Genomic DNA, 13,257 nt, shown 5'->3' with positions numbered 1-13,257 from the left:
TCAACGAGCCCTCTAATTCGACTAGACACGAGTATCGCTCGGGATCAATCGTTTCGTCACCCACAAGTTTCTATAATTTCAATCACTACTATAAGTAGGCAGCTTTTTGTAAGATCTATATACTTTAATTCCATTCATGGTGATGGAGGAGTAGTTAGGAGGTAGCAGTTGGTTGGTTTTAGGTATGTTCATTTCATTACATGTTCATTAAGTGTTCTTGCTTATGAATTCAAGCCATTTTGTTACCATATTCAAATTCAATTGTTTATTTGTCGGGTTCTATCAGTTTAGATCTTGTTGTACTCTTGATTCATTTTCGGTTCATTTTCCACTGTATAAAAATTTCGAGAAATTCATTAATTTTTAATAAAATAATTTTTTACAAAAGCCCGTAACTTGCTTAAATAGGGAGTGTTAAAAAGACCCAAACACGATTTAGATTAGGTTATGAACGTATTAATGATTTTGACTTATGTTGATTCACAAAGCTAGTAGATATTGCTTTCCCTTTCGGGCTTCCCTAACAATGTGAGATTCTCACAATTCCCCCCTCCCTTCGGGGCCCAGTGTCCTTACTGATACGTTGTCTCGTGTCTACCCCCATCGGAGAATAATCTCCTCGCTGGCACATAATCCGAAACTTGGCTCTGGTACCATTTGTAACGGTCCAGCCTCACCGCTAGTCGATATTGTATATGTCCTTTTACTTAATTGGGATTGAATGTGAAATATAATGTTATTAATTAAATTAATTTATTTTTCTTTTCATTTATTAGTAGCGTTACAAATAATGCAGCTAGTTGGAGATATTATTAGGTTAATAATAAGTGAAAAAGGAGGTAAGTTTCCTCCGATAACCGCGCTCAATCCATGGGTCGAGGTAAGTTTCATCAGATATGAAATTCACTGGAATGTTCAGGTATCAAGTAAGCAGAAACGAAATAGATTAAGATAACAGTTTTAATGTACGAGAGAAATAGATAAACATTTAAACGTAGAACATAAAATCGGGTTGAAGCTAAAAGTAAAGACTAAACGCTAAAACTGACGAGGTGTAAGTATAAGATATCATTAACTTACACAAACTATGTAACATACCGCTAGCATATATTGTCTTATTTGAGCTTACCCTTATATGCTAGGGAGAGGTTTTCACACCCTTATAAAGAAAGTTTCGTTTTCCTCTCTAATCGACGTGGGATCTCACAATTCACTCCTTTCAAGGACCAGCGTTCTTGCTGGCACTCGTTCCCCTCTCTAATTGATGTGAGATCTCGAAATCCACTCCCCTTCAGGACCTAGCGTCCACGTTGGCACACTACCCAGTGTCCACTCTCTTTGGGATTCATTTCAATTTTATCGAATGTCTTCGAGAACCAACGTATTCGCTGATACTCATTCTTCTTTCCAATCGATGTCGGGAGCAATTACAAGCACATTTTCCAATCTCCTAACCATAAGCAAACACGACAACAACATTTCAACAAAAAAAAAAAAGAAAAAAAAAAAAACTTCAAAACAACTTGGTCTAAATAATTTAAGAGCCTCACTTTTCCATTAAAGTTTTTCACCATACAACCACTTATTATGGTTGGGAATCCAAATGGCTTCCAACAACATCTAATATAAAACCAAACATCCCCACATTTCTTTCCCAACCAAACAAAGAACAGCTAACTCATTAAGGATGTCTCTTGTCACAGAAGCTATCAAAGCCAAAGCTGATGAGGTCTACCATGGCGATGAGATCTGCCAAGCAAAAACAAGGGAGCTGCTCAAAGAAATGGACCTTCCCAACGGGCTGTTGCCAATGAAAGACATGGAGGAATGTGGTATCATCAAGGAGACAGGGTTTGTGTGGCTTAAGCAGAAAAAGAGCTACACTCATAAGTTCCAAGATATTGGGAGGCTTGTAACATATGGCAAAGAAGTTACAGCCTATGTCGAGAAAAACAAGGTTAAGAAGCTCACTGGGGTTAAGGCTAAGGAGCTCTTGATTTGGCTCTCACTCTCCGATATCTATGTCGATGACCCACCGACCGGGAAAATCACGTTCAAGGCCACGACCGGGCTGTTTCGAACTTTCCCGGTGTCGGCTTTCGAGGTTGAAGAAGATGTCGTCAAGGATGTGGAAGTGAAGAACAATAATGAGAAGGAAGTGGTGAGTGTAGCAGCTGCCGCTATTGAGGTGAAGCAGATTTGAGCGTGTTGCTGGTTTTATATGCTTGCTATATGTCGCTACTATCATCTTAACCTAAGCTCGTATGCTCGTATGCGGAATGTAACTCTTAAAACGTTATCATTAAAATCATACATTTCAGAATAAACATAATTTTATTATGATGAAAACACTGTCATGGTCTTACGTGTTCAAAACATTATTCAGAAATGAACAAAATTAATTTAAAACATGAAATACATAATAACATATTCTAACCTAAGATTAGAAAATTAAACATGGTACTAGCCTATGCAAGTGTCATGGTCTCTGATTGTAATGTCGTCGTCAACCGTACAGGGGCAATGTTGCACCTAGCTTGAGTATTTCAAAGAATCCTTATTAAGTGCCAATGCAAGCAATATACTGTTAGGTAGGGTATGGAGTCTGATACTTATTTAGGTTATATCCGGTAAAACTATATTTGGTAAAGTTATATATAGTAAAGCTATATATGGTAAAGTTATATCCGCTATATATGGTAAATAGCTATATATAGTAGATGGTTAAATCTGGTAAAGCTATATATAGTAAACTATACCATGTTTGAAAATGTACTTTTCTATTCTCTCTCCTCTTAAAAATCCTTTTAGCTAGAGTTCTCATTCCAAATTTCACTATCCCATTCTTTGTGTTCATCTAGATCGAGCGTGTGCGTTGTTGTGCGATCCTAACAATTGGTATCAGAGCTAACAACTGGTATCGATCCTAACATACACTTTGGTATTATTGTTATAACTACTCTAAAATTTTAAACGCGTGTTTAAGTTGATATGTTACGATAAATACTTGTATTCTTAATAGGTATATTCAAGAGCTTATGCCATCGACAACCGATCCTGCATTGAAGAATGACCTTATAGTTTGTGAAAACGCATACACCATAGTGAGTAAAGCATTTCAAGAAGGAATTGAGTTATTCTTCAAAAAGGATTATAGAAGCATGTTGACTGCTGATAAGATTGCACCGAGAGCACAGGAGAGTTGCAGCGTGATTTTCAACACACCNGAGTATTTCAAAGAATCCTTATTAAGTGCCAATGCAAGCAATACACTGTTAGGGTATGGAGTCCGATACTTATTTATAGCTTGGTCAACTGTTATATCCGGTAAAACTATATTTTGTAAAGTTATATATAGTAAAGCTATATATGGTAAAGTTATATCCGCTATATATGGTAAATAGCTATATATAGTAGATGGCTAAATCTGGTAAAGCTATATATATAATAAACTATACCATATATATATATCGGGTCCGGTAGAGGTTTGAAAATGTACTTTTCTATTCTCTGTACTCTCTTGTTGTACATGCATGAAGTCATCCATAAAAAGAAAAATCTTTTTAGCCAGAGTTCTCCTTGCAAATTTCACTATCCCATTCTTTGTGTTCATCTAGATCGAGCGTGTGCGTTGTTGTGCGATCCTAACAATTGGTATCAGAGCTAACAACTGGTATCGATCCTAACATACACTTTGGTATTATTGTTATAACTACTCTAAAATTTTAAACGCGTGTTTAAGTTGATATGTTACGATAAATACTTGTATTCTTAATAGGTATATTCAAGAGCTTATGCCATCGACAACCGATCCTGCATTGAAGAATGACCTTATAGTTTGTGAAAACGCATACACCATAGTGAGTAAAGCATTTCAAGAAGGAATTGAGTTATTCTTCAAAAAGGATTATAGAAGCATGTTGACTGCTGATAAGATTGCACCGAGAGCACAGGAGAGTTGCAGCGTGATTTTCAACACACCGCCCCAGAAACAAAGCCCATTAGAGGAGCGGAATAGGGAGATGAGGATTCTCATTGCCATGGCTATAGTTTCGGGCAACATCATTGCCTTTTAATGACCTACTCTAACTCTATCCGGTCTCTTTTCGAGTTTCAAAATGACTTCTTCTCTTTTTAACACATGTTTATTTTGAACGATTGATTGATATAATCTACAATAATCATCGTTTGATTATGTCTTAAAACATAATCATGATAAAATGTTCGGTTTTCGATGGATGATTAATATCTAGATTTATGATTTTTTATTAATGTATTTTAGATTTTTTATTTTATCATTAGCATTCAAACAGCTACTCGACACTTTTGAATGTTGAGATATTAAATAGACACAAATTTCAAAAGTAAGAAAATTAAACCTATAATATATCCCAAAGAAATAGACTAAGATGAACCGTTTTTGAATGTACAAGAGTCAAGATGAACATTTCAAACGTAAAACATAAAAACGGGTTGAAGTTAAATGTAAAGACTAAACGCTAAAAGTGACGAGGTGTGAGTATAAGATATTCATTAACTTACAGAAACTGTGTGAATGTTTGATTAATCACCACACCATTTAGGTGTGAAAGTTATCTTATTTATAATCAAATAAATTACAAGGATATGGAAATAGTAATAAATGGAAATAACAATAAATGTAAAGATACCCATGGTAATAAGGCAAATATCTAATATGTGCCTTATAATAAAATATCAAATATAATATATATGGTAAACTATAATTTATTATTAAATATCCTTAACACCCCACCGCAAGCTGAACGTCGGATTTGAACGAACGTAAAACTTGGATCTGAACAATTCAAAGAGGTTTGAGAAACACTTTTCGTGAAGATGTCAACAACCTGGTTCAGAGGAGGCGTAGAGAAACACTTTCTTGGCCATCAGAAATTGTAGAGGGATCGTCGCTCAGTGGCGATGCTGCCTTGGCTTCGGCGAGAATATGTCTAACCCATGAAGAGGGATTGTCGCTTAGCGACGATGCTGCCTTGGCTCTGGTGAGAATATGTCTAACCCCAAGAAGTAGAAGGGGAAACCTAGAGCAAGGGACAAAGACAATGTTGAAGCCGGAAGAGTCGCCACATTAGGCGAAGGAGCCAATTATGGCGAGAAGGGCAGCCGGAAGGGTCGCCACATTGGGCGAAGGAGCCAATTTTGGCAGGAAGGGCGGCAGCAACTTGGTTGGCGAAGAGGCCAGTGCGACACCCAGATTCCAAAGGTAAATCTCTACAAAAGGTTGATGGGCTTGTCGGGATTCCGTATATTTCATAAGAGAACACTGATGAGGATCCTGAGATTAAGGTTTATGTGAAGGATGAAGGGTTGATTGGGAAGAAAATGAGAGAGACTATATTGGCTAAGGGGAAGGGTTGGAAAAGGTGAGGTTGTATGTACAAAGTATGACGAAAGGTGATTTGGAAGTCAATAGGGTGGAGCCGAAGAGGGCTCCGCCTGCAGTAGCCATGAAGACTGCTCCTGCGGCGTCAAAGCTAGCAGGGGTGGTGGAGAAGAAGATTAGAGGATTCAAAAGCCATTGAAAAGAAATGATCAGGGTTGCTAAACCGAAAGAGCTCTTATACCATGTGAATGTTTGATTAATCCACCACACCATTTAGGTGTGAAAGTTATCTTATTTATAATCAAATAAATTACAAGGATATGGAAATAGTAATAAATGGAAATAACAATAAATAGAAAGATACTCATGATAATAAGTCAAATATCTAATATTTGCCTTATAATAAAATATCAAATATAATATATACGGTAAACTATAATTTATTACTGAATATCCTTAACACTATGTAACACCGCAAGCCCGCACCGCTATAAAATATTGTCATTTTTGGACTTTTCTTTTCGTGCTTCCCTTCAAAGTTTTTAAAACGAGTCTGCTTGGGAGAGGTTTCCACACTCGTATAAAAAATACTTCGTTCTCCTCTCTAATGGGATCTCACAACCCAATTCGGGGCCCAGTGTGCTTTTCGGCACTCATTCCCCTCTCCCGTCGATGTGGGATATCATAATTCACATCCTTTGAGACCCAACGTCCTCGCTAGCATACTGTCCAATGTTCATCTCCTTCGGGCTTCGAGTCGGGGTCCTTATAATAAGTATATAAATGTGTGGAATAGGGATGAAGAATATATTTAAAAAATTTGGTCGAATATATTTTATTTTACTTATGAAATATTATTTAGTTTGTTAAGATTGTTTTATATTTTTAAAATAGAAGTGAGGTGGAAAAATGAAAATTACCTATTAAAAATTTGTTTGCAATTAATATATTTTGGAGAAAATTCTTTAATTATTTAACTTTTACCGGGTATTTAAAACATCAAGCTGCTGTGGTGTAGTGGTTATCACGTTAGTCTTACACACTAAAGGTCTCCAATTTGATCTTAGACAGCAACATTGCTCTTCATACGAGCAAATTTTTCAAAACTTATTTAAGCACCACGTTCATAGTCGAGAAGAAATAGCATTTACGAACTAACTTAAAAAGGTTAGTTGTTCCATGAACGTCGGTTTTAGCATAGTTCAACAGATAAGATTTTAATTATCATTTTAAAGGTCGGTTTTAGCTCACGACACTATTAAACTAACAAAATCTAACTTAAAGAAACTATTTATGGAAAATGGGAGGGACATAAAGGAAAAGAAACGAGTATTATCGGATAACACGAGCTATTCATTGCTAAAAATTGTCCCATAAAACCCACGTTCATCCCCTTCACTTTGCCAAAATCTAGTATGGCTTTTTCAAGATGTTTTTTGTCTTCTCAGACGTTGCTTGCCTTGATCGTCGTCTTCCTTGTTGTTCAGACAGCAATAGCTGACGCTGAAACTGAGAACAGGATCAATAACTTGTGTCACGAAATGGAAGAATTCGGGTTTTGCAGCCAAACCTTCCATGAGAACCTGAACGGCCCGACAGACGACATAGGACTAACCCAAATAGCAATTGTTGAAGCCCAAGCCAATGCAAGCAATACACTTAGGTATGGTTGTTAAAAATACGAATAAAAAAATACACAAACTACTTAAGTTAATAGGTTAAGATAATACGTACATTCTTAACAGGTATATTCAAGAGCTTCTTCCAACTATAACCGATCTTAAATTGAAGAACGACCTTATAATATGTGAAAATGCATACAAGACGGTGGATGAAGCACTTCAAGAAGGAATCGGCTTATTCTTCAAAAGGGATTATAGAGGCATGTTAATTGCCGTGAAGATTGCACCGAGAGCACAAGCAAGTTGCGACATGATTTTCAGCACACCATTAGAGAAACGAGGTCTACTAGAGGAGAGGAACAGAGAGGTACGGATTCTCGTTGCGATGGCTATAGTTTGTGGTTCTATCATTGTATCTTAATGACCTAACTCTAGCTCTCTCCAATCTCTTTTCTAATCTAAAATTAAAAAAACTCGTAACTTTTTATGGAAGGAGTGTAATTTTTGAAAAATATTATGGATCAAAACAGACAATATCTGTTAGTAGTGAGTTGGGGCTATTACAAATGGTATCAGACTAGACACAAGGTGGATTGTGAGATCCCACATCGGTTAAAGAGGAGGACGAAACATTCTTTAAAGAGTGTGGAAACCTCTCCCTAGTGGACACGTTTTAAAACCGTGAGGCTGATGACGATATGCAACGGGTCAAAGCAGACAATCTTTTAGTTCAACAACACGTGCAGTGACATTTTGGTCGATGATATATGACATAATTAATTGACCTATATTCACTTTTATGTATTGATATCCTTAAAACAAGTAATACGATGACGAGTTTCAACAACTATAAACTTTTTATTTCCCAAAAAAAAAGAATTAAGAAAAAAAAAAATTGTCACTGACAACAAATGGCATTGATCGGCAACGACGATAACTTTGTATAGAAGAAAGCAACTCGCCCTTTGTTTGAAAGAGATAATAGCGGTATGCCAAGCTGACGAAAATTGTTTGCCTGGTTTTTGGATCTTGTTCGACTTTCTTTTGACTTAACAACGATGATTCTCTTTCAGTCAACTTAAGTTTTATGTCTCTTGTAATTTACCTCTTCGGTGTGACGACACACGGGTTAACAAAACCGATGGCTGAGTCGTGATTTAGCTGTTGTCACAAGTCTTAATTCTTGATAGCTAAAAGGAATGAGATGACTGGCTACTTTTTAAAACAACCTTCTAAATTTGAAAATACAAGGCAATTTTACATGCATGTAAATGAGGCTGTTTTTCTAAGAAAAAAACACTTTTTCCCTGTAATGTTCTTGCAGAAAAGAGTTACTTTTGACCTTACTTTTTCTTCCAAGCTCATTACTTAAACGTTCTTGTTACCTTTCAAAGACCCAAATGGTCTGATCTTCTTCTGAGAAACCTGCAATGGGTGGCTCTCATGGCATCCCTGTTCTTCTTCTCGCAGTTTTTTACCTAGCCATTTTCCCTTCTCATGGAATCCTCCATGGAAATCTGGCCACCATTTGCCATAAAACCCCCGATCCGTTCAGCTGCCAGAGAATCCTTGGTAACGTTCCCGGTGCCATCTCGGCTGACCTCCCTAAGCTCTCGCTTATATCCATCAATCTGACGATGAACCAAGCCGATCAAAACCTTGATTCCTTCTCCAAATTAAGTAAGAATGAGAGTGATCCTGAGCTGAAGAAGAGTTTCAAGCATTGTGTGAAGTATTACCATGAAATTCGAGCACATATCCAGAAAGCCTTTAAGTTCTCACGGAAGAAGATTTTCAGAGATAATCATCCATTGGTAACATCAAAGAAACTTGTTAAAAGGTGTAGTCAAGCCATCAGAATCAACTCATTGGATATTGAAGTCATGAACAAACGTATGATCCTAAGCTGTGATATTTCAATGAGTGTAAATCACTATGCTACTGCTAATGCCCACATTCAGTAAATCTTTGATAAAAGCGAGAGCTGATAATCTCTTTTGTAGTCAAGTTTGCCAGAAAAAGAATCATATCTGATTCCTAATGGAATAAAAATCCTAGCGATAGTTTTGTTTGCTCTGTCCCTTCTTGTTTTTATTATTTTGTTTTGAGTTTGCTTGATGAACAAGGTTTAAATATGTGAGATTCCACTCGGTTGGAGAGGGGAACGAAGCATTCTTTATAAAGGTGTGGAAACTTATCCCTAACAAACGCGTTTTAAAATCCTTATGAAAAGTCCGAAAGGAAAAGCCCAAAGATATGACAATATCTATGAAGTCCCCTTTTAGAGAAACTAGAGAGGACAATGTCTCCTGGCTCCCTTCAAGGGAATGCCAAAGAGGACAATATCTATTAGCGGTGAGCTTGGGCTGTTACAAATGATATTAGAGCCAGACACCGGACGATGTGCCAGCGAGGACGCTGAGCCCCAAAGGAAGGATGGACATTGGGCCCTAAAGGGGGGTGAATTGTGAGATCCCACTCGATTGAAGAGAGGAACGAGTGCCAGCGAGGACGCTGGACCCCGTGAATTGTGAGATCGCACATCAATTGGAGAGAGGAACGAGTGCCAGCGAGGACGCTGGGCCCCAAAGGAGGTGGATTGTGAGATCCCATGTCAATTGGAGAGGGGAGCGAGTGTCAGAGAGAACACTGACCCTGAAGGGAGGTGGATTTGAGATCCCACGTCGATTGGATAGGGGAACAAGTGTCCGCGAGGACGTTGGGCCCTGAAGGGAAGTGGATTTGATATCCCAGATCGATTGGATAGGGGAACAAGTGCCCGCGAGGACGTTGGGCCCTAAAGGGAAGTGGATTTGATATCCCAGATCGATTGGAGAGGGGAACGAGTGCCAGCGAGGACGCTCGGCCCTAAAGGGAGGTGGAGTGTGAGATCCTACATCGATTGAAGAGGGGAACGAGTGTCAGCGAGAACGCTGGGCCCCAAAGGGAGGTGGATTGTGAGATCCTAAATCGATTGAAGAGGGGAACGAGTGCCAACGAGAATGCTGGGCCACGAAGGAAGGTGGATTGTGAGATCCCACATTGATTGGAAAGAGAAACAAAACATTATTTATAAGGGTATGGAAACTGCTCCCTAGCCAACACGTTTTAAAAACCTTGAGAGGAAGTCCGAAAGGGAAAGTCCAAAGAAGACAATATGGGACAATATCTACCAGCCGTGGGCTGGGCTGTCACAAAATAACTTTGTAGTCGATTCTTCAACATATGTTATCTCTAGAGAAAGAAAAGAGATGAACTTGGAAAATTTAGCAGATGATATTGGCCTGACCTTGATAGCAAATGACCAAGTTCTGAGAAATGCTTCCAATACCTATCAGTTCATAGTGCAACTTCAAGCCTGCACAATTGGTTGCAGTCAGGTCAGGCAGATGAAAACATGTCCCAACTACAGATGCATTCAGTGATGAAAATGATGAAATGGATGTATTCATTTATCTAAACTGATCAAACGTTAATCATTCGGAAAATTGGATATAAAATTAACCATGATTATCCAGTGAACACAGAAAAGGACCATTCTATTTCCACCAAATATCAAACGAGTCACTATTCATGGAGTACACTTAGCAGGCAAATTATCAAGTATTTGGACAACAATATCATGAGCCTTTCTTTCTTGAATTGTGGATGGTTAATACTGGCAAAATGAAGGATATCGAAAGCTCATCGACCAAGCAAAGCAACACGATCCTTTTGCACCGCCTGCACTAGGTTGATATCAAAGAGTTCACACCGAATAGGCATCTCCATCTCATAGAATGGATTCTTCAAGACATAATCTGTGTATAACTCATAAATGTACTTCAGAAGACCCTCCATGTGCAGTGTCCCAGGCTCACACACAACAAAAAACTTTGTTCCTATAACAGCCAAGTTCATCCATGATTCAGCTTCATAACTAAGAACTAGAAAATGAATATAACATGAAAGTTAAGGCATTATAATCTCAACAACGGTTGTGTTCGAAATCCCATATATTGTTGAACTCAAGACAAGAAAGATGTAACAGCCCAAGCCCACTGCTAGCAGATATTGTCCTTTTTGAGTTTTCCCTTTCGGGCTTCCCCTCAAGGTTTTAAAATACGTCTACTAAGGAGAGGTTTCCACAATTTTATAAGAAATGTTTCGTTTCTCTCTCCAACTGATGTAAGATTTCACAATCCACCCCCTTATAGGGGCAAACATCCTCGTTGGGACATCGTCGTGTATGGCTCTGATACCATTTGAACCGCTCAAGCCTACTGCTAGCAGGTATTGTCTTCTTTGGACTTTCCCTTTCGAGCTTCCCCTCAAGGTTTTAAAACATGTCGAGAGGTTTCCACACCCTTATAAGGAATGCTTCGTTCCCTTCTCTAACCGATGTAGGATCTCACAATCCACGTTCTTGGGGGCCAGCATCCTTGCTGGCACATTACCCGGTGTATGACTCTAATATCCGTTGTATCAGTTCAAGCCCACCGCTAGCCGATATTGTCCTCTTTGGATTTTCCTTTTCGGGCTTCCTCTCAAGGCTTTGAATGTGTCTGCTAGGGAGAGGTTTCCACACCCTTATAAGGAGTGTTTCGTTCCTCTCTCCAACCGATATAGGATCTCACAAAATATCAATAAGGTTCCTAGAACTTCAATTGTGCATTCACATTAGGAATTTGATTGCGTGTCTTTGGAACATAGTTTGAGACAGAATCCATGCGTTTAAAGCACAAATTAAACAAAGTAGTGGAAGAAAAAATGTACCAGTAAGTGACTGGAAGCAATGGAGATCGAATGTGTCGGCTTCAAGGAGTTCAGTACCCGAACAACCAGAAATAGGCGAAAGCTGCTGGGAAATGGCATGCATCGAATGCCATAAACTCGCCACTCTCAAACTATCGTTTGTGTCCATTCGTCCAGCAGATCCATAATCCTAAATTTTCAAACAAGCCAATAAGAGATTCAATCCGAAGATTAAAAGAATTCCACCCCTAACCGGTTTATAATTCATAAGTAAAAGAAAGGTCGATTGAAAATCTGATAAACAAACTGGAATCATGATTTGGGGTTCGTATTTGTTTTTCGTTTCGGATACCAAATTAAGCATCAAAACTCCCAATCAGAATGGGAATTAGCAGAATCTAGTTTCTAATTGCATTAATAAGTAGTTTCCATTTGTTGATTACCTTGTAGAAGATTAAGCCACCAGATTTGTTGATGATGTAGAGGCTGTAAATTGCTGCCATCCTCTTCAGATCTTTCCGGGTTGAAATTTCTGAAGTCCTATGAAAGAAATGGAATGAAAGCGATTGTCAGTGTAGATTCAAAGGCGCAAAATCCAGTTTCAACGATCGCCGATCATAAGCCAGTGGGGGGAGTTTCGGAAGCTCTTGAGACTGGATGGAAGAGAGGCCTATTTAAAACATTAAATTAATAATTAAACTAATTTTTATAAATCAACCTTTTAAAATTTTGATAATACATAATTTCTCATTTATTTAAGATTTCTTTAAATTAATTTAATTTAGAGCGAAATGTGATTTTTTTTTTTTAATCAAAAATTAATTTTATTTTTCAATTAAAAATTTTAAAAAGATATATTATGAGTTAACATTTAATTCGATTGTTGTTCACCGATTTCGCGACAATGTCCTAATTCAATGGTTGGGAACCGAATGTGCGACACTGTCGAGTTTTCTTTTGCGTTCTCGACATTGTTGTGGGGAATGCCCCAATTCAATGGTTGGGAACCAAATTTGCGACACCGTCAAGGTTTCTTTTGCGTTCTCGGCATTGTTGTGGGGAATACCCCAGTTCAATGGTTGGAAACCAAATTTGCAACACCGTTGAATTTTCTTTTGCATTCTCGACATTGTTGTGGGGAATGCCCCAGTTCCAAACAATTTGCGACACCATCGAGTTTTCTTTTGCGTTCTAGGGTGAACCCTATCTTAACTTTTAAGATTATTACAAATATTGAGAATGTTTGACATTTGTGACAAATATTAATATGATATAGTGTCACTTATGAATATTTGATATTTGAAATCACGAGAATTTAGTTATTAACCTAACATGTGAATAAGTAATTTTTTTTTAAATAATTAAAAAAAGAAAAAGAATAACCAACACCCCCACTCAATAACCAACCCAAAATTTCGTTGTCAACCATTGAGGTTGGAACCCTGAGCAGACGGCGGGTGATAAGTCTAAGGAAGGTGAGGATGACATCAAGCCATCATGCCCCCTTATGCCCTGGGCGACACACATGCTACAATGGCC

The 13,257-nt window shown here is 38.1% G+C and overlaps 3 protein-coding genes across 3 annotated transcripts; 2 read left to right on the top strand and 1 right to left on the bottom strand.

Annotated features, from left to right (window-relative positions):
* The first annotated feature begins 1,662 nt into the window (after window positions 1-1,662).
* LOC111804771 lies at window positions 1,663-2,349 on the top strand. The gene has a single exon (XM_023689561.1). It carries the CDS (start codon window positions 1,688-1,690, stop codon window positions 2,201-2,203), a length of 516 nt encoding a protein of 171 aa, XP_023545329.1. The 5' UTR covers window positions 1,663-1,687; the 3' UTR covers window positions 2,204-2,349.
* A 3,074-nt stretch (window positions 2,350-5,423) lies between these two features.
* LOC111805547 lies at window positions 5,424-7,405 on the top strand. The gene is made up of 3 exons (XM_023690657.1): window positions 5,424-5,522; window positions 6,811-7,025; window positions 7,108-7,405. The coding sequence occupies exons 1-3, from the start codon at window positions 5,424-5,426 to the stop codon at window positions 7,403-7,405; spliced, it is 612 nt and encodes a 203-aa protein (XP_023546425.1).
* A 3,046-nt stretch (window positions 7,406-10,451) lies between these two features.
* Window positions 10,452-12,393, bottom strand: LOC111804776 (trafficking protein particle complex subunit 4-like). Its single transcript, XM_023689570.1, has 3 exons — window positions 12,162-12,393; window positions 11,740-11,908; window positions 10,452-10,865 (listed from the first exon to the last, which is right to left on the bottom strand). Exons 1-3 carry the CDS (start codon window positions 12,219-12,221, stop codon window positions 10,669-10,671), a joined length of 426 nt encoding a protein of 141 aa, XP_023545338.1. The 5' UTR covers window positions 12,222-12,393; the 3' UTR covers window positions 10,452-10,668.
* Between the last annotated feature and the right edge of the window lie 864 nt (window positions 12,394-13,257).

This window comes from Cucurbita pepo, chromosome LG11 (genome assembly GCF_002806865.2).
Source record: "Cucurbita pepo subsp. pepo cultivar mu-cu-16 chromosome LG11, ASM280686v2, whole genome shotgun sequence".
Taxonomy (NCBI): domain Eukaryota; kingdom Viridiplantae; phylum Streptophyta; class Magnoliopsida; order Cucurbitales; family Cucurbitaceae; genus Cucurbita; species Cucurbita pepo.
The sequence above is the reverse complement of the archived record's forward strand: the minus strand, read 5'-3'. Positions and strand labels throughout refer to the sequence as shown.

Excerpts from the sequence above, each read along its gene's own strand:
- LOC111804771 (XM_023689561.1), top strand. The coding sequence starts at position 1,688 with ATGTCTCTTGTCACAGAAGCTATCAAAGCCAAAGCTGATGAGGTCTAC.
- LOC111805547 (XM_023690657.1), top strand. The coding sequence starts at position 5,424 with ATGACGAAAGGTGATTTGGAAGTCAATAGGGTGGAGCCGAAGAGGGCT. Across the intron at positions 5,523-6,810 it reads CGGCGTCAAAGCTAGCAGGG|ACGTTGCTTGCCTTGATCGT; the intron begins GTGGTGGAGAAG and ends TTGTCTTCTCAG. Across the intron at positions 7,026-7,107 it reads AATGCAAGCAATACACTTAG|GTATATTCAAGAGCTTCTTC; the intron begins GTATGGTTGTTA and ends CATTCTTAACAG.
- LOC111804776 (XM_023689570.1), bottom strand. The coding sequence starts at position 12,221 with ATGGCAGCAATTTACAGCCTCTACATCATCAACAAATCTGGTGGCTTA. Across the intron at positions 11,909-12,161 it reads GTGGCTTAATCTTCTACAAG|GATTATGGATCTGCTGGACG; the intron begins GTAATCAACAAA and ends TTGAAAATTTAG. Across the intron at positions 10,866-11,739 it reads TTGCTTCCAGTCACTTACTG|GAACAAAGTTTTTTGTTGTG; the intron begins GTACATTTTTTC and ends TGGCTGTTATAG.